The sequence below is a fragment of the Scleropages formosus genome, chromosome 8 (assembly GCF_900964775.1).
Source record: "Scleropages formosus chromosome 8, fSclFor1.1, whole genome shotgun sequence".
Lineage (NCBI taxonomy): Eukaryota > Metazoa > Chordata > Actinopteri > Osteoglossiformes > Osteoglossidae > Scleropages > Scleropages formosus.
In genome coordinates, this window is record NC_041813.1 from 26,718,204 (window position 1) to 26,737,855 (window position 19,652).

The 19,652-nt window shown below is 47.9% G+C and overlaps 2 protein-coding genes across 2 annotated transcripts in view; both read right to left on the reverse strand.

The window, feature by feature from the left end:
• The window catches only part of LOC108937187 (cytoplasmic phosphatidylinositol transfer protein 1-like), a 38,565-nt gene extending 34,739 nt beyond the window's left edge, over positions 1-3,826 (reverse strand). The window contains exon 1 of the mRNA XM_029253839.1: positions 3,552-3,826. Within this exon, the coding sequence (XP_029109672.1) occupies positions 3,552-3,599 (48 nt within the window). The 5' untranslated portion in view covers positions 3,600-3,826. The remainder of the gene's footprint in view (positions 1-3,551) is intronic.
• Positions 3,827-12,719: 8,893 nt separating this feature from the next.
• LOC108936736 (voltage-dependent calcium channel gamma-1 subunit-like) lies at positions 12,720-17,676 on the reverse strand. The gene is made up of 4 exons (XM_018756284.2): positions 17,301-17,676; positions 15,805-15,879; positions 15,120-15,257; positions 12,720-14,620 (listed from the first exon to the last, which is right to left on the reverse strand). Exons 1-4 carry the CDS (start codon positions 17,539-17,541, stop codon positions 14,388-14,390), a joined length of 687 nt encoding a protein of 228 aa, XP_018611800.1. The 5' UTR covers positions 17,542-17,676; the 3' UTR covers positions 12,720-14,387.
• Between the last annotated feature and the right edge of the window lie 1,976 nt (positions 17,677-19,652).

Consider the following 19,652-nt stretch of genomic DNA (forward strand, 5'->3'; position numbering starts at 1 on the left):
AAGCATGACTTGTGCCACATTTTTAACGCAACCTTCACCGGGTTGACCGCTTCTAATAAAGCAAACCTTATTCACCCGCACACCACTCTCAATAAATTATTTAGTTTTGGAATTTAGTACCCATTTTCCCCACACACAGCTATTATTGTGATTCTGCTGACACTGTCCCGAGCAATTTAAGCTTTATTCTGGTTGTAGAGCTGGACGTTCAACTGGAGCAAATAAAGCAAAGTACCTTTCTTAAAAGGCATACGGTCTTCCTCATGAACCTTCTTGTAAAGCCCATGGTCAACTCCAAGGAACCCTGTATACTCCTTTTATATCAGATCAGAGGAGAAAAGCCTTTGGTTCCCAACATCAGCTGCAGGGCTGGACAAAAAGACAAGTTTTATTACGGTCATAAGCTTTAAAAAGAAAAAAATATCAATAGGTGACATTGATGGAACTGCACATCAATACACTTCCATTGACAGTTCAGGAGCCAGTTTTACCTAATGAATTCATCAATGCTTCCAGAAGAAGACATCAATAATGCAATTCTTTCTGTCAGAGGGTCTTAATCAACACATTCAAAGGAGCGTGATCTCTAAGGAGGTCCTGGGAGATTTTGTTCCTAATAAAATTTTAATTCTGTACAGGCTTGTGTGGTATCAACAGGGGCCGTTATGAAGAGCCTTGGTGATGCTTTAGGGGGGTTTCATGGGTAGTGACAGGAAGATTTCTCCATACCCAACACGCCTCATAAAGCAAGATGGGATGTAATCATAACATATCCCTGGCTTGTTTTGGGCAAATTACAAACTGGGGGAGGGGGGGGAGACATATAGCAGATGGAGTTCGAAAGCCAAACTGCAGATGCCATCTGTGTCCTAGTGGTCCTGGTTGGTTTAATCAGCATGGATGCTTTTGCCAGCTTTTGGACCGGTTCGTAAAAGGCGGCACGTGCGGATAACTGTGTGGGACCAGCGCTGTGATTTCGCACCCAGACACACAACTCACACGCTGGAGGGCACCGGAGCCTTGAGATCTGAGGCTCGGTTACCTACAGAAGGGCTTATCCGTATAAATCAAACTCCGTGACTCTGGCTCAGCAGAGATGAAAAACCCTACACAGCCCATGATGTCACAACCATATGAGGTTCCAAGAGGAACTGCCCATTTTACCCTACTAACCTCAGTTATCATAGGATTTTCCGCTCTTCCGTGTTCTCATTTCATTGGAGTTTCAGCAAATTAGCTTCTTGAATAAGAAATAAGCACTTGGGGTCAAATCTACCACAGAGGGCCTGGGAGGTAACATACTAACTGAATGCGAAAAGGAAAACCCAGAAAATCCTCTCCTTTAGCCGAAGTGTGCCGATTCAACAATGCTCGGCACTTTTCCAAACAGAACGCTCCCGGGGGGCCAGCTAGGCACAGGCAAGCATGCGCGTGAAGGTGGCCCTCGCTTAATGAAGAAACTATTGCTGGACAATCTCAGTGCGGCTCGTAGCAGCACTCCATCAGAAGGTATAACACGCAGGATGGATTATAGCCCCCCTCAGCGAACATGAGCACAGCCACGTTCCTGTGAACAACTAAATTACTTCGAGCTCCTCGCACTGACTCAGTGGGACCAGTACCAGCTTACATTTCTTCATTTCATTTGTGGTAGTAGTACCACCACACCTACCATTAGTTCTGTTTTCAACATTAACCTTCACTTCATTTTCCATTGCAAAACAACCCACACCACCGTAGAAACAAAACAAAAAAAAAAAAAAAAAAAAATCTGTTGCTGTCAAGCAGGGGATCTATAAATAACCCACAGAGACAAAAATAGTCATTGAAGCATCCTGCGAATAAATTTATAGACTGGGATGAGACCACACATGTAACGGGCAGAAGACGGCAGTTGTGGGATTAATAAGGCCTTGCACCGCTGTTCATGCTCCAAGGAGAAGGATGAGAACCGAACGACTCGTGCCCTGTTGAGAAGACCTCCCGGGTGCCTTCCTCACATTCATACACAGACAGGCTACCTACCACCTGTTTGCTATCAGAACTTACTGCTCATTTAGGGGAGCAATTACTGTTTCATTGCCTGGTCCACACTCATCCTCAGCATCTTGAAGGACGGTCTTAGTTTGTTCCAGCTGCGTAGAACTGCTTGGCCCAGTTGTCATTAATGATCAGGTAATACATACGGTATATTGTCATTAATGATCACGGAGAAGCTTCACTGCGGTATTCTGTGAAACAAAGACAAGGCCACAGCGGGCGGAACAGGTGATCGTCGAAAAAACACCGCAGCCTCACGGGGGCTGCAGCGAAGGAGGGCGGCGGGACAGGACGCGTCACTGCTTTCCGGTCCTTTGCACACCTGCATCCTCAGCACCAAAAGCAACAAACACGTACAGATATAAAGACTACCGTCCAACAGATAATATTCATAACCCTCACAAATGACACACCCACACAGACCATCTGAAACCACGTGTCCCATACAGAGGTTGCAGGGAGCGGGAGCCTAACTTGGCAACACAGGGCGAAGGGCCGGAGGGGGAGAGGACACACCCAGGACAGGACACCAGTCCCTCGCAAGGCACCCCAAGCAGGACTCGAACCCCAGACCCACCACAGAGCAGGACCCAGGCCAACCCACTGTGCCACCGCACCCCCCCCCCCTTCACAAATGAGCTCCATTTAACTTCTCTTTCAGAATCTAGGAATGGCATGGCAGTATTTCAGGGATTTTACCCAAAAGAACCCGACTGAGGCCTCTAACGGACAACAATGCGCAGCATTTTTCTCCCACAAAATCCCGTTTTCGCTTGGAAAGTGAGCGGGAAAGCCGACGCTGGCAGCGGACAGCGGGACCCCCCGCATCGCCAGGGGCCACTGAGCAAGAGCGCCAGCGCGTGGCCAGAGAGCGCGCGACACAGCGGCGGGAGCGCAGCGCGGCGATCGGAAGGGGTTCGGAGAGGGTAAAGCAGGGTGAGCGCTGCAACCTAGCAGTGTGGTAGGGAGGCGGAGAGGTATGAACCCAAAACCATGTGGGGAACACAGAATGGGTTCGGGGCTTCTTTTACTCCCTGCTCCTGGTCGACTCTCCTATTAAAGGCACGTTTCAGAAGTATAATATTATATATTATACTCAGTACCTACTATACACGGCGCTGTTTTAGTTGAGATGGATCCGATAGTGTTTGGGTTTCGTGCACTTTATTAATGAAAACGATACTTTTATATTACATTTCTCTTCCGAGAACACATGATGCGGCGCGTGGAGCTCGCGCGCGGATGAGTTAGTTCAAGCTCACTCGTGACATCTCACAGAGGCGTTTCTGATCATGGAAATCATGTGCACGGCGCACGAGTCCATCTCTCGGCGAACACATGTGCAGGACACGTCGCGTGCGACAGACAACAAAACGCTGACATGACACCGAACACAGCTCGAGGCGATCAGTGGGAAGGAGCCGTTATTTCGGCTCACGCGCGGCTCAGCAAACAACAGGACAATGAAACGACACAGTTAAGAGCGAGAGTGAACAGCGATCAGACCTTACCTCTTCCACCGTTAAAGGCATGCATATTCGATATTCCTTCATCAGCATATTTTTGCTGTGGGATACGATAAGCCAGATGCCGCGCTCTTTTTAAAGTTCCCACGCGAGCGATCGCAACCAGCGCGCACCCCGCCGCCGTTATGGGCCACTCGCGCTACGCACGGTCTGCAGGACGAGCACGAGCGGACGCGTAAAAAACGCTTCTTGAAAGCGCCCCCCGCCCCCTCCGTTACGATCGCTGCTCGTGCGGTGTGTACGCGCGTCTGTGTGTGTTCGCGCACTGCGACCGCGGTCACGACACGAGCCGTTCCCTGCGAAAGCCGGAGCGTCCCGTGCGTCGTGGAACAAGACGGAGCGCTGTGTGGCGTGTGTGTGTGTCTCAATCTCTCGCGCACACACACACACACACACACACACACACACACCACGGGCAAATTATCAGTGATCTCACTCCGTCGTCACAGAAAAACTGTCCCCTTCATTGAAGCCGAAGACACCCAGTCGACATCGTTACACCGTTAAAACTCGTTTTTTACTGCTGTTGAAAGGCTGAAATGTTCAGGTTCCGAGAACCGTTTGGACCATGATATTATTGTTCTTCTCTGGGATGCGCCTCACCTCACAAAGGAGCTCGCACTGTAAGAGAAAGGAAGGTTCACGCGTCGGAGCTCTTCCTCTTCGGCACAGTAGAGTGTGGGGACGATCCCCGACATGGGCACGTGCATCAGCACGGAGACCCCCAGCAGCGCGGTATCCTTACACGAGACACAGCAGTCTGAGCAGCACGAGCGTCTCGTCGGACAGGACACACACACACTGTCCCTCTAGACAGCTGGGTCTGGGTTTGTCCGAGTCTCCGGTGATTACACACACACACACACACACACACACTAACTGCAGAGGTCATGTTTACAGACCCAAGCAAATATGATTTCACTTACATCATTTTCACACATCCACGCTTTCACTTTTGCACCAGAAAATTACACATTCTTGGGGGGTAAAAATTCTAGATCCTTATTTTATACGAGATAAATTTGGATATGGTGGGAAATGTAAACACAGCCTCGTAACTAATAAGGCATAGTTTCAGAACACACGATATACACACTGGCCACGTGCTCTGTTTACGCCAACGTGCGCTAATAAACGCACTTTACTGACAGCTCAACTCACGTTTTCGGAGGGCGCGACTAGATTTAAAAAAAAAAAAAAAGAAAAAAAAAACCGCTTTCAACCATTTCCGCTTCATTGTTTTTCGCCTGCCTGTCAATTCGAAATGCGATTGCAAAGCAGAGCAAAATGTTTTTTTTTTTTTAATATTACGCGTCACGTTTATCTGTATAACTCACAAGAACATGAATATTGAAGGCAAATTTAACCGTGACCGCCGTGCTGATGCGAAACTGATTTCGTGACGTTACATTATTTTTTTTAATTTTATTTTATGAACACAGCGGCTGTTGAAAATGTTGATTGTTACATATTTACAATACTGTACATGACAATGTCATGACGGACGGAAGGAGAGCTTTGCACGAAGGCACGTGTCGCAAATGTTAAGCGGAGCTCGTTTGTCACATTGTGACATTCCACCATGGGCCAGACCTGCGCAAATAAAGTCAACGATGTCATGCTGCTAAAGGACGAATTTACGAAGGGTTGTAGGCAAACAGTAAAGAGTGAAGCGGTAAAAAAAAAAAAAAGCGGCCCTTTGATTCCAAAGAACTGGTGCCACCTTCTATATTAATTTCCATGGAACTGAGGGGGCGTTGAACACCATATAACGGTGACAATATGACCGAGACGGAGGTGGCAGCAGATGGCCCTGTGCTTAATTCGCTCTCTTCATTCATCTGCTGTGAGGTATTAATTGCGCGGAGCTCTTCTTTAGAAGCTCTAAGGAGGCTGCGTGTGTGACCTTGTCTCGCCACCGCCGCCTCAGGCGACATCAGCTTGGGGACGGAGAACAGCGCGCGCGCTACACTTCCTGATCACACGGAGCAGAACGTACAAAATAAAAGCACGACTCTGGGGAGAACAAGGTTTTTCCGTCTTCAGAATATTAACCCCGTCCATCGTGTATTTCATCATCATTGTCAGTTTCACCCAACTTTACGCATGTATCAAGCAAGGTGTTAATGATTATTGTGCATATTCAATATTTTTTCCAGTTACCTCTGGCACACTTGGATCCTTCTGTATTACAACCTCTATTAGTGGGCTGTTAGTTTTTGATATTATGTGATAAGCCGACATTGTGAATTTATTTATTGCATTACTCTACCCCATTTTTTCTTGTTACCGAAAAGCGCTTTGAGAAGCTGCTTTAAATGTACTATATTAAGTTTATTAATGGCTGTCAGTTTAGCTTGTTCCAGGTCACAGCAGTTGGCTTTTTTTTTTTTCATATTCACACAAATTTAACCCCAAGAAAAAATGCACAGCTTCAGACTGTCAATAAGAAGTCTGCTCTCGCTACTGTTAGAACTGTCGCTATAGAGCTAGTCAGTCACCTTTGGACTTTTATTTTGAAATGAATGACCTTCTCGTCCCACGGAAGTTGAACGTTCTCATTCCTTATTATTGTCCCCTCACTATACAGCGCTGTGCTCGATGTGCGTCTACTTTCACCGGGCACTAATTGACAGGAGGTTAGAAAAGCAAAAACTGATCATTATTTATGGGACTGTAGAGTAACATGTGTCTTAGGATTGAAGAAAAAAAAAAGTTCATTCAAATTTTCTGAAATTTGGTGCCTGCTTTGGCATTTTTTCTCTCCTAAAATAGAATTTTTTAACCAGCCCCCTCAAATATTCAGCATAGTTAACGTTTCTTTTCCCCAAAACGACTTACAGTGATTTACCCATAAATACAGATGAGTAATTTAGGGTACTACATCTGGAGTTAGGGATCAAACTTGGGAGCTTTGGCCCAAAGGTAGCAGTCGTAGGCACTAGGCCACCAGGTGCCCCTTTGCTTTCACTCCACGGGTGTAATATGAAGAATTTTGTATTTTACGTACAAGTGGACGTGATTAAGAAACACGGACTTGTTGCCCAGAAGTGAGGAAATGCCAAAATGTGGGTGCAAACACACAAACGGTCTTGATGTTTCCGGGAAAGAGTGGGCTGCAAGAACGTCAGCTTCAATAACCCATCTCTCCTTGAACCTGGAGTGAGATCCTGAGAAAGCTTCACCGCCATGGAGGCGACGCGCTGAGGTTTATGGGACATTGTCGAGGAAGAGGTCGCCAGACGGCGCACCCTCTCAAGGCTGTGCATTTCAGCATGGTGGCACCTGGAAAAAAATCTGCGCTGTAGACCACGCAAGATCCAGAACCGTGTCAATTAGAGTACCGCTCTCACATTGCCTAGAAACTTCACACAGGGACCGAAATATCTGGGCTAAACATGAAGACAGCACCCAGGCATCCTCATGAACAGGTCCAAAACTCATGACCAAACTGAAGACTGACTGACCGCAAAACAAAATGTGACCAACTTTGACTGAGTGAAGCCATGTGGAGGTCACAATTACACCGTTTTACATTATAGCAGTGGAGCGACTGCTTTGAGCTGAAACAGAGAAACCTGCAGCCACAAGGTGTCAGAAGTGATCTTTTTCTGTCAAGTTTCATTTTCTGCACCTGTATGGGACTTGGGATTGAGCCTCTGCTCTTCCGTTCAGTTTAAGCACGTCAATAATTCATTTGAAGGATTCTTGCATCGTGTTACAGCAGCAATACAGGGCAGACAAAACACTCAGCGGAACAAATAATATATGAATATCAAACAACTAATGGGGAATAAAAGCACCGTTTCGCCATCGCAAGAGCTGTCATCCTGGAACAAATGCTATCGTACAAAGTGCTGGACTGTCTGTACTGGGACAGCACACCAGTCGAGGAGAGAAGCGTTGGGTTTTGTGCCCTAGTAATTCCTGTATGTCTTCAAAAGTATTTAGAAAAGGTGATCAGGGAGGCGTCCAAATCACTTCTGACTTCTTTCATCAAATCACTGATGATTAGGTCTAGTAGTGCGAATGGTGACGATGCCATTTGAAGGTCTTCTTCCCCAGCCGTTGTGTGAGCATGGAGAGCGACCATCAGACCCGGTAGCTGCCAGCGAAGGGCTGCTTGTGCCGTTGCACCTCCAGCAGTGCGTTTCAAAAGTCCCCAGCAGACAGTGTGGGTTCATGTGATCCTTTGGCTTTCCCCCAAATATGAACCTGTCCAAGTACTGGAAGAAGAGCAAATGCTGACTCACCACATTGTCGCGTTCTTTCGCCGTTCAAGGTGCCAGGTTTTGTAGTCAGTACTCAAGGTGGTGGGTTTTCGTACACCGTGGCCTGGATACAGGTGGTTTCTCAAGTGCCACCCACCTTCCCCGCTTTTCTAAAGCTCTCGACACGTTCTTCTGAGACTACGGCGCAGAGGGTTGGAACCGTTTCGGAGGTTTTCACAAGCGGTCCCTGTAAGCGTGTGTCCCCGTGCGTTAGTCCCAGCTTGCTGGCACTGTTACTCTCCTGCGATGCTTCTCGCCGCTGTTTTGTACGTGCTGTCAAGACGGCGCTTTCTGCAGCCGCGTTAAGCAGAACGCAGGAGCTCACTGTCGCACTCTTCCAGCTGACACATATTGGCACTTTGCGCTCAGTTTAACATGACTCACCTGTGCAACCGCAGCTTTGTTTCTTCAACATTCGAGTCCTTTTCCGTGTGATGCCTCCCAATTTACACCCTGCATGGGCTGCTTTACCACATTTTGTCCTGACAGCTGAGATTTCGCTTAGTCCTGCTTTACTGGATAACCTGCTGCTTTGATACGTTAAAACAATAGCAATAATACACAAACTAACCAGCATTCCTACAAAACATTTATAAATGACAAAGAGTGGGTAATTAATGAAGCAGGCTAAAGAGATCAGTCTTATTTTACTCACTATTGATTAATTTATAGGTAATACTTTCCTCTAGCACTCTTTTTAGGGCAGCCTGCTGGGCCACTGCCCCATTCATGTCCTGGAACACAGTGAAGTACCACGGTAATAAAGTTTCTGCCAAGGCCCTGCACGACCACCCCTTAGCGGACCGTTGTGTTAGTGCAGCGTTGCACGAACATAATGGGCAGATCAGGTGGGCTTTAGTCTCAGCTGCCGAGGTTTGCGTCGTTCTGACCTTCAACAGGAAGACGGTGTTTCCATCTACGAAAGATGATATGAGCAGCTTGTATGGCTTCGCTCTGCCTCAGCGTCAAATGGCACATAATTTACCCTCAATAACCCAAAACTGCTGTCAACAGACCAAACACTTCTCTCTAAGGAGACGACAATATTAACCAACGGTGCGTTTCTCATCAAAGACCAATATTTTACTAAAACCGAGCGGGACTATTGCAGGTCTCTTTAATAAGTTTAACATGTAGGTTTCTGTTCTGCAGTTTTCCACTCTCAGGACCTGTTGAGCAGGTTTGTTAAAGTTTTGCTAAAAAGTCTTGATAGCGGGAGGTGTGGTGGCGCAGCGGGTTTGGTCTGTGCCCGCTCTCTGGTGGGTCTGGGGTTCGAGTCCTGTTTGAGGTGCCCTGCGATGGACTGGCATCCCGTCCTGGGTGCGTCCCCTTCCCCTCCAGCCTTACGCCCCGGGTTAGACTCTGGTTTGCCACGACCCTGCTTGAGACAAGCGGTTTCAGACTGTGTGTGTCTTGATACTGTACGCTAATTGCATACACATCAGGCAGAATTTTGGATGTTAAAAAAAGAGAATGTCCTGATTGCCAATGATGAAAATGGGTCAAGGAACCTTTCCTAAGTGTATAGTCACAGTTCTTGCAAATACAGCTGCATTTCGGGACGTCACCGCAGAGCCCCAAATATGACATAAACTGGACGTGAATCAAAGTTGAAGAAATAATACCTGTGGCATTATCATGATTTCCGTAGCAAATCATTGGCTTAAATTCACTGAGGCGTAAATAGCTTGGGATCTATCCAGACAGTATGGAACCCCTTTAAAATGATGAAACTCAAATCAGCTTGTCGAAATCAATCTGTAGGTTGGTTAATATCTCACTTCATGGAACTGAGGAGGTTGTTGCTTTTGAAAACAATCTGCCACTATAATGTGCTGCAGGCCATTAGCGCCTCTTCAGTGCAGTTTTCCTCTGCTGCACATAGAGTGCTCATGGAAAATATGTGAACCCTATAGGGATGCTCATTACTTTCGTATAAAATATTGCATAATTCGTATAATATTGCATAATTGCATAATCATATTATGATTTCCACACCAGACTCTACTTACCTGCTTGGTTTAACCAGTGTAACTTGGGTTTCACTTATTTTTGCACGTGCACCACTTCGGTGCTCCTATCACACACATGATTTCCTCTAAAGCAACATAAGGAAATGGTGATTACACACCTATTATGTCACGTGAGAAAGACTATAGGGTAAATAACCATTCCATGGTAAAACATACTTTCAGGCAGCACTGTAGATGAGCTGCTTATGGAAATGTGTCCTGAACATGACATTAGTCAGCGGGTGACGCTTTTGCAGGGCGACCAGTTGCCGTTGCTCTCCGATTGTACGCACTTTCCGGCTCGCTGCAGGGGCCTCGCAGCCAGAGAAAGGTGGTTCATGATCCCCACTGTAATTTTCTCACATTTTAGCACAGTGAAATGATGCACAGGGATTGACAGCGTGAGTACACTGGGACACTGAGAAAATTCACCCATTCACAAGAAACAGTTCCAGTCTTAACCTTCAGCTCATACATATTCATCGACTTGTCTCCAGTTTTTCTTTTCGTGCAGCTTGCCATACTTTTCACTCTGGCATACCTGTTGCTAGGTGACAAGGATCCGGTACACTTGCCCTGTGGGACACTTTGAAGGGCATCACCAACAGTGCGTATATAAATTATGAAAGACATTTCAGTTATTAATCTTTGAAAGAGAAAAAAACAAATACACTTGTTGATTTCCCATCAGATTTAAGAAATATTGAACTGACACAGTTAAGGAAAAACAGAAAGCCAAAAGTTTAATCCTTAGAGAGAACCTGCTGTTGTATCCTTGAGAAAAGCAGCTTCAGATGTCCTCTTTGATAGAATATTGATATATAAATGGACCCTGTGAAGACAAATCCTGCTAATTAGGTGCCGCAGTCCTGGGTTTGAAGTGCTGGGCATGCTCACGGTGCCAGCTGCGTAGGAGGGGGGGGTAGGCCGTCTTGTCCAACTTCCCTACCCACAATGCACAGCAGCGCGTGGGGGTAGGGCTGGTTTGAGAGTGAGAATCAGGGCCTGTGACAAATAAGCAAGTGTTTAGTCCACTGCACTTCTCCCTGTGGTGATTTTTATTGACTGTCAGATGTGTGAACAGCTACCCTGCGGCTCTACGGGGAATTAGATTTGTGTTTATCGATTTATTTTGTTGCTGTATTTGGCCAGAAGCTAAAATGAAGCAGGCAAATCCTACAGGGAAATAAAAGATCTCGTCTGAAGTGTCCCAGGACCTGCAGTTTCCTTTGGAATAAAATTTGTTAGTAAGTTTTATAAAATGTCAGCTGAAAACTGCTGTAATCCTGGCCACCCCTCCTTTTATTGTTATTTATTCCCTTTTATTGTGACATGAAGCTCCACACGTGGGCTGCCTGGCAAAGGCTTCGGGGGACCAGCAATCCCGCCGACGGCCGCAGTTCACATTCCGGCCACTAGGTGGCAGCAGTCAGTCAACTGCCAGCACGTGTAAGTGTCCGCTTGTGGGCTCGGCAGTGAGCGCTTTTTCCAAATGCACCATCACTATAAGTAACAGAGACTTTTCTCTGAAGAAGACGAAAATAAGACTCGCTTCGAGAAACGCCCGGTGTTGTGTCTAACTGGCGCTTCTTACGCAACATTCAAACAGCGACTTGGCGCTGCGACAAACCACTTCGAAGTGGCCCGTGTGACGTAGAGGTGCGGCACGCTGTGTCGCGATGAAGGCCCCTGGCGTCTCGCTTGACCCGAAAGCGACGGCAGCGGAGCCTCTCGGTCCCGCGTCTGTAAATCCAGGTCACACAAGCAGCTCGGTGACACCCCGGGCAGGGAAAGCAGGCTCCTAGAAATGGATCAGCCCTCTCCATGGTGACCAAGGATCGGCGTGTTCACAAGAAGTCGACAGGATCGTGACAGCGCGACGTCACGGTCGCGCTGATCAATACAGCGGCTGTTCGGGGTTACTGCACTAAACTAGGTGTGGTGTGACGTGTTGTTTTTCGCGATAAGCTTCCTTGTGTGAGGAGGATCCATACCCGAGAATGCCGGCAGAACGGCCGTTCCCCACCGACACGCTGCCCGCCGCACTGAAACACACAGGTCTGCGCCGTCTGTGCCGCCCCTCCCCCGTCCCCTCCCTGCCCCTGATCGCAAGGCTGCGGGTTTGATGAGGAGCTGAGGGCCGGCTGGGCCCCGGCGCGACGATCCACGTGAAGCCACCTGCTGTCTGTGGCGCTGCATTTCCCAGTGTCCACTGTGCTGCCGGACCGCTCTCCATGGTGCTGGAACATCCACCACCTCCTCCGACAGGTGAAGCTGGAATTACACCTCCATTATTAATATTAATATTATTATTGGATTACATACTGACTAATCCCGAGTGATTAACTGTTGCAAAAATATGTTAGAGCATTTTACATTAAATGCCATGTTTACCATTACAGGTCTCTTAGTTAAAATTTTCTCTCAATATCCCAAAATTCTTGCCGTTAAAGAAAGTTTTTCCCTCGAACGAGAAGTCAAGATCTGAAATCCTATGATACCCTTAATGCTAAAAACGAGATCCAAATTGGCCCAGTGCAGGTCTGTTTAACAAATTATCATATCATAAATTTACTGCCATTGGTTTTCTATGCTGCATTTTCCCGACCTCAGATCACTTTTAGTAAGTTTGTTATTATCTGGCAAATTTGGCTAATCATAGGTAGCTATAGAGGAAGCTAATTATTATGAAGCTATAAGTACAGTAATTAATAGTGATTATTTACGAGTTTTGACTCAGCATTGTTAATAAACTGAAAAAACAACTTTACAGAACACCGTTTTGCATGTTCTCAACGAACGCATTTAAAAAAAGCAATGAAAAGACATTCATTTTTTCTATACGAATTTATTTTCATTAAAAAGGCGGTTAATAGCATAGCTGCATTTGACACATGCAAGGAAGGTATTTTAAAGTCTTCGTTCCTTATGGATGAGTCGATGACACAGTTACAGAGGAAGAGCTTCCAGATTTGAACCATCACTTCTAACATCTAATGTTGTGTAGATCTAAAAAATATTGAATCATCCTTTTATTCGGAGATAAACACATGTGACTGAATAAACTGAACACAAATGCCATAAACCTTAATTGCCAATGAGCTAAATAAACAAACCAATGAATAAACAATTGCCTGCGCAACCGTTCAAGCACATCATATTTGCTGTGAGTTCGTTTAGTCGAAAACCAGACGTGAAATCTGAACCGTTTTCGTGCCCAGCAAGACTTCTCCACCCTGAAATCAACCGCAGCGAGTGTAGGTGTTGAGTCCGCACGCGAATTAATGAGCCACTTACTGCAAATAACACATCATGGGACAGGAGGTAAAAAGAGGCTGGAAAGCTTTGCGCTGCTTAACAAGGGCTTTCATTATAACTTTTAATGCTCTTTTTAAATATTAAAGTCTCAGGACTCTGCACTACCTATATCCCACTATGCTAGAAAGGGGAGTTTCTCCCCAATTTGCGTGGTTTGAAACTGAAAAGAGGACAACGCTGTGCAGACCATGGGGGTCCCCTGCGAGGAAAGGGATTATGCCTGCTTGCATTTGTTAAAAAGAAAAAGAGAGAAAGAAAGAAAGAAAGAAAGAAAGAAAGGAAGAAAAAGACCCTCTGCATTCCTTTACATTTTTGCACCTGCAAACGCTGGAGGCCGTCCAGTTTGGCAAGAGAAGCAGCGGACGTTTCGGAGGGATGGAGCGTCAGCGGTCAACACCGCTGTGACGGACGAGCAAGTCCGGCTCCGGCCTCATCGACCGGGGTCAAGGCGCAAACACGGTGCGAGAAATACACCGCGCGCAAATAGCAATGTGAGGCTCCCATTTGTGTGAGACGCAGCGGCTGAGGATCATGGGATGAACCGCACTCTTCCCGCTCTTGGCTTTCTTCGGGCCACGGACCCCTTCAAAAACTGGATGAACGCTAAGAGCCGCTCCTAGAAAAACGCCCAGGAAGAAAGTGGGAAAAAAAATTCGCTCACACCTTCAGGGACCCCCTCTGGAGCCCATTGACAGACCCCAGGTTCAGAACTCCTGGTCTGCAGAATTTTGTGAGCTGCACTGTCCCATTTTCCTGGACTCACTGGCTATCAGTCCACACACCTGCATGAGCTGGGTGAGTGCAAATGGAGTTAAGTAATATATGGACGGTGGAATTTGAGTTAACGACCAAACTGATCCGTGGCGCGGCACCCCATTGCGGATTTACCCCGCGCTCGTCAAAACCGCCTCTGGATCGCCGTACCACGGTAAGCAGATTCTCGTAAGAAGCGTACGATGGATGGATCCGCAAGGGCGCGAAAGCAGCGCATGCAGGTAACGCACAAACGTTTACACGTTGAAGAGTACATTGAAATATTGCTACGTTAAGCTTAGCGCTCCCGAAACAATAAGGCCAACATGAGCAAAGAAAAATCCACAATCGGGCGATGACGTTCTGCTTGTCTAGTTGTGGTGCGTCTTTCTCATCGCTCGGAAAGGTCGCGTGGATCCCGAGACGGAGAGGCACTCTAGTACACGTGGCTGTTTTACCCCGGTGCTTTAATCGACGGGCTCCGGCTCGGCGTCCATGCAGGTTTCCCAGGGGTTGCGGGGCATGTGCGGCATGGAGATGAGCAGGAGGCCGACACCGCTGAGGAAGAGGAGGATGAAGGCGGAGCAGGCGCAGGCGAAAGACCACGAGTAATAGTACTCGATCCAGATGGTCTCGTCGCTCTCGATCATCCGTTTCACAGACTGGCGCATCACCTCCACCGAGATGATTATGCACAGACCTGAGGGAGGCAGCGTGGCAGAGCGTGAGAGCAGGACCCGGACCGGTGGTCACCTGTCGTCGAAGGCGGGGCCCCGTGAGGAAGCCGAACAGCCGCTCCGTCATACAGATCAGGGTCAGGGAGGAAGTTACAGTGCAGCCTCTCCAGCTGTAATAATAATAACAATTACGATAATAATAATGCAAGACCCTTCAGCGCACGCCTTTGTGGGGCAAATACAGCTTGTCCTTTAAATGGAATATTAATTATTCTGACACGATGCGGCTCCAGTCTCTACCAACGGTCCCTGCCTAAAAATTGTCACATTTCTCATCAAAGCGCATGGGCCTCTGACAATGGATGCCAACAACAATAACAGCAGCAGCAGCAGCAGCAACTTCTTACTCTGAGCGCTGTTCATTTACTTTAATCTATTTTTTCAATTCAAGGACACCGGGCGATGTAGTTTGACCTGGACGGTTTCTTGCTTGACCCCTGGTGCCCATTTCCTGAATCCTACCTGCAAAGGCAAAGAACATTCCAGCAGGTCGCAGCAGGTAGTCGCGACCCCTGCCGAAGGAGCCGAGGAGACACAGAGTGCCCAGCATCATGAAGGCCAGGCTGAAGACAGCGATGGCTGCAGCCGAAATGTTGTACTCTGGGAAACGGATGGATGGATGGATGGAAAGACAATTTTATTAGTGTTAAAATATAAAAAAGGTAATTTTACACGGCAGGAAAAACAACAATTTTTACATGTGAGGACTGCTCTCACCCCACTGTTCAACTAGTGAACCTGAGGATTGGCGCACAGGACCGCAATTTTGCTTTCAAGGTTTGCAATATGAAAGGTAAAAACGTGAAGGTTTGAAGTCGCACATAAGTTAATTTTTCACATCCCCTACCCTACCATAAAGGCAGTATTCAGATTACTTCTAGCAGTCCACCTCTTCACACCTCATTAAAAAAACAGAGCATAATAAGCATTACTTGATTGGAATGTCATACCTAACCCTAACCCTAAGCCTAACCCTAATGACAGAAAAAACAACTAAAGATAATTAAAAGAAAATAAATGGCAGCAGACTAAGGACATTTCCAACCCGGATTTTCAGCTCCCGAACAACGAAATCTGAGTCCAGGCTTCCTACACGGTCTCTTCCGTGGAGCAGAAATTTTTTGTAAGGAAAGAAAAGATCACTTGCCTTTCTGGGTTTTAACTTCGAAAAGTTCGGCCGCTTCCCCTGATGTGAAGTGTTTGAAGTAGGAGCAGTTTTTGGCTGGAAGAGAGACGACGACTCAGATTGTAGCTGACACCTCAGACGCCTCGTGCCCAGGCCGCGTACCCCGGCGCGCATCTCCGATCGAAAGGACCCGTCCTCAGAGGGAATTCTGGGAGAATTCTAGGAGCCCGCGAGTCCGAGTTCATCGGCGTTTCTCGCAGACAAACATTCGAACGGGTTTGCCCTCGTGAAACGGATCGGGCGCAGTTCGGTACGTGGCCCTCTGCTCTGCATTTTCGACAACGATCGCTATTTCGCGGCTCTTCTAAGAAACTGCTTCGCCGAGGCAATTTGGCTGAAGTATCCTGCTCGGCTGTAAAGCTCCGGCAGTGAACCGCTCTCTTGTTTCCGAAAGACTCGGCGGGCTTGTTGCCATCACAACCGAGAGAGTATGTAATGCGGAGATCCTGCCGCAGAAGAAACATCATTTGCTGGATGAGACTAACAAGGTGGAAAGAAAGATCATGGGTGTCCATGCATTTGACCTTGAAGGGTTTCGCTAATAGGACCACTGAGTCCACAGACGAAGCCAATTTCAGGGCTGGACTCCCTCTCTGATCGGGTGTTTATTGTCTCTTTAACCCACGGCTCACGTGTTTGCATTTCATTGAGAATGTTCCGTAAATGCAGGCCGTGAACACTGGGAACACACCGTTATTTTCTGCCTTTGTTTTTAGGGATCGGGCAACGGGAACTCTTTCGAGCCTTAATAACTGCATGTTAATTCTTTTCATTTCTGGGCAGACATAAGCATGGTAACATTATCCGCATGGTTACATCATTGAGAAACATTCATTACTGGTGCTCTATCAGTAAGTAACACTGAACGGTTAAATAGCGGAATCAATCCAGGATTTGGAAGAGTAGCCGTACAAATTCAATAGTCCATTATTATACTTTTGGTCTCTTCTGCCATCTCCTTCACTGGTTGGCATCTAACAAGGTGACAAATGCACACGGCACAGTGTGTGTTACTGTGTGTATTGGCATGTGGGACTGCTACAAAAACTCGTGAAATCACTTGACCTAAAGTTTTCAAACTTTTCTGACTGACCATAAAATAAAAACAAAATATGGTAAAAAAAAAAAAAAAAAAAAAAAAGAACGCAGCTATATAAGTATCCCTTTTTTACCCATCTCTGGAAAAATGATATCCCCAGCTAAGCTTATCCCCACGTATCTCCTGCAGTAAGGCAGACCTCGGGCAGAGCACGAAAGGGAGACCGCATCACCAGTTTCTTTCTGCTTGCTCCCTCCTGCCCTGTGTCACATACACAGCAGGTGGCGCTGCGTTTGAACCACCGGATTTGAAAACGACAGGTCACGGGCTTGCACCCTGGGACTAAGACGAAGGACCTGAACTTCTGAAGTGTGTGAGCATCTGCTGAGCAAAGACGGACGAGGCAGTGCCTTCTTACCTCCAGGCAGGCTGATGGGGCCGCAGCCCTTACCCTCCGGGTCCTCCGCCGTCATGAAGATGCTCTTCTTGCAGAGGCGCCAGAGGCCAAAGTGTGCCGCCTCGCAGGTGGTGTTAAGCCGCTCCACCCGCGGGCTTAGGACCGCCCAGTGGTCTGACACAACGGCGGCGAACATGGATGTGATTCCTACCAGGATGATGAAGAAGGTCACCCTCACCTTGGACTTCTTGTCCTCCAGCATGGTTGGGCGGGGGTGGCGGCTTGCGCTGGTGACAAGAGCGGGGGAGGGGGGTGGGGCGGGGGACCCGCAACTTTGTTCGTGAATCCCTCGCGAGGCACCGCTTCCTGCGGTGGCGGAGCAGTGGGGCGCTCCTCTCGGCAGTCACGGTTACAGTACCTCCTCGCTCCGGCTTTCTGTCCACAAATCTCAGCCTCTTGTTTGAAAAAGAGGCCAGATAACAGTGGCCTACTTTTTTTACTGCCTCTCTCTCTCCTCCTCCTCTCCCTCTCTCTCCCCAGGGTCCAGCCCGCTGGGGTGTGGCTCGGGGTCCATCGACGGAGGTGTTTCGGGGAGCCCGACAACCACACGGATCGCCTGTTTGGGACTGGCGGCCTCAGAAGCTTCGTGCACCTGCTACCCTCGTACCCAAACCGTGGTGGAGTGGACTGCGTGCGGCTGCCTCTGTAAGCCCACCACCGTTTTGATTCATGCTTCAAATGGCTCCCTTCTTATGAACAGATAATGACAATGACGGCACGTGATTGCGGGGCAGATGTGTGCCATAGTGCACCGTGCTGTATTTAAAATGCAGCTGTACTCGTCCTCTGTCTCCAGGTCCATTCGCAGCGCCCCATGGGACGTCATCTACATAGCAGGGCGGCCTTTCCAACAAGATGATCTACTTTCCCTTCCAATCAGGAGGGGAGACAGTCAGCTGCTTCAACCGTTGATGCTTTCTTTTTTTATATTTTGGAGCAAAGTGAACGGGGGGGGGGGGGATCATGGCATTGTCCTACATGAAAGTCAAGTTTTGTGGAAGTGAGAGGCAGCGGCAGTCTCGCATTCAGTCCTTTGCTGCAGTTATTCTTACCACCGCTAAACTTCGTCCATTTCGCCCTTCCGCAAGCTTTCGGAGTCGTCTTTAACAGTCTTCAGACTCGGCAAGCGTTCCTGATTACGAGCGAGCGTAAACATGTTTGTTGCTAAAATCTCAATCCACACAACGACTGACCTAGAACAGTGATTGGTTACTCTGGAACTCAACGTCTCCCTTTACAGAATATTCCCTCACCTGAAGTATTTGGCAAAACATAATACGGCGTTTCAGCAAAAAGTGCGGAAAAAAACTAAACACAAAAGGAAAACATTCCAAGCCGCGGGTGCCTAAAGAACACAACGACATGGAATACAGGCAAAGCTCGATGGAGAGACGAAGGTGTAAATGGGGCTGGGAAGGCGGACGGGGTGCGGGGCTGGACTCCGACCACTCGCGACGAACATCCTGTGGAAACTCTCCACGCCTGTGCTTTTAATAAACGTACGTACGGCACTGGCCCACTTCTGGAGGATCCTGACCCATTTTCCTCCGTGACGGTTCCCTGAGACCGCAGAGATCCGGGGCTTGAAGGGCGGAGAAGTGGCACTGGATGCAAGTGTTTAGTTCTGGGGAGCTACAGCTGAGAATCGCCAAAGTGACCCATTCACTTTTTTTTTTTTTTTTTTACATCCTCTTAATGATCTTTGGGTGCTATTAATGTCTGCACCACCGCAAATTATATAAGTACATTTGAAATTCAATTCAGCTCATCTTATTATGCTCATTTACAAAGGATTGCTGCCCGTAAGCTTTAAAAGAGCGCGATGCTCGAGAGACTGCAGCCGTTTGTAGCCATGCTGACTGAGCGTCGAGCATTTCTGCTCGCGCTGTAGTTGAGGTGATGTTCACGGTCGTGGATGTTCTTACGAATGCCACGCGTACGTTTTGCCGATCGGTCAGGGCCGAACCTGAAGCGTCGCCGGCTTGTGAGCAGCGGTCGATGAGCCACAGGTGGTTGGTGGGAACGTCGCCGCGCTGCCATTTCAGACACCGAGGTTCTGGCTCTCGTCCACGATTTGGCTGAAGTACCTTTGAAACGGAGGCAGAAGTGTGGCGCTGCAGGAAGCGTTGGAGCGTTATAGCCTCCTGGGCTACAGTCTAAAGCTGTATTTGAGGTGGGATGACGACTCCAAGGTGCCCTTTGTGTGTGTGAGGGAATGAGCGTATGTGATTGCCCTACAGTAGATTGGCATCCAGTCGAGGGTGAACCCTGCCTTGCGCCCTACGTTTCGGGAACAGACTCCAGACTACCGCG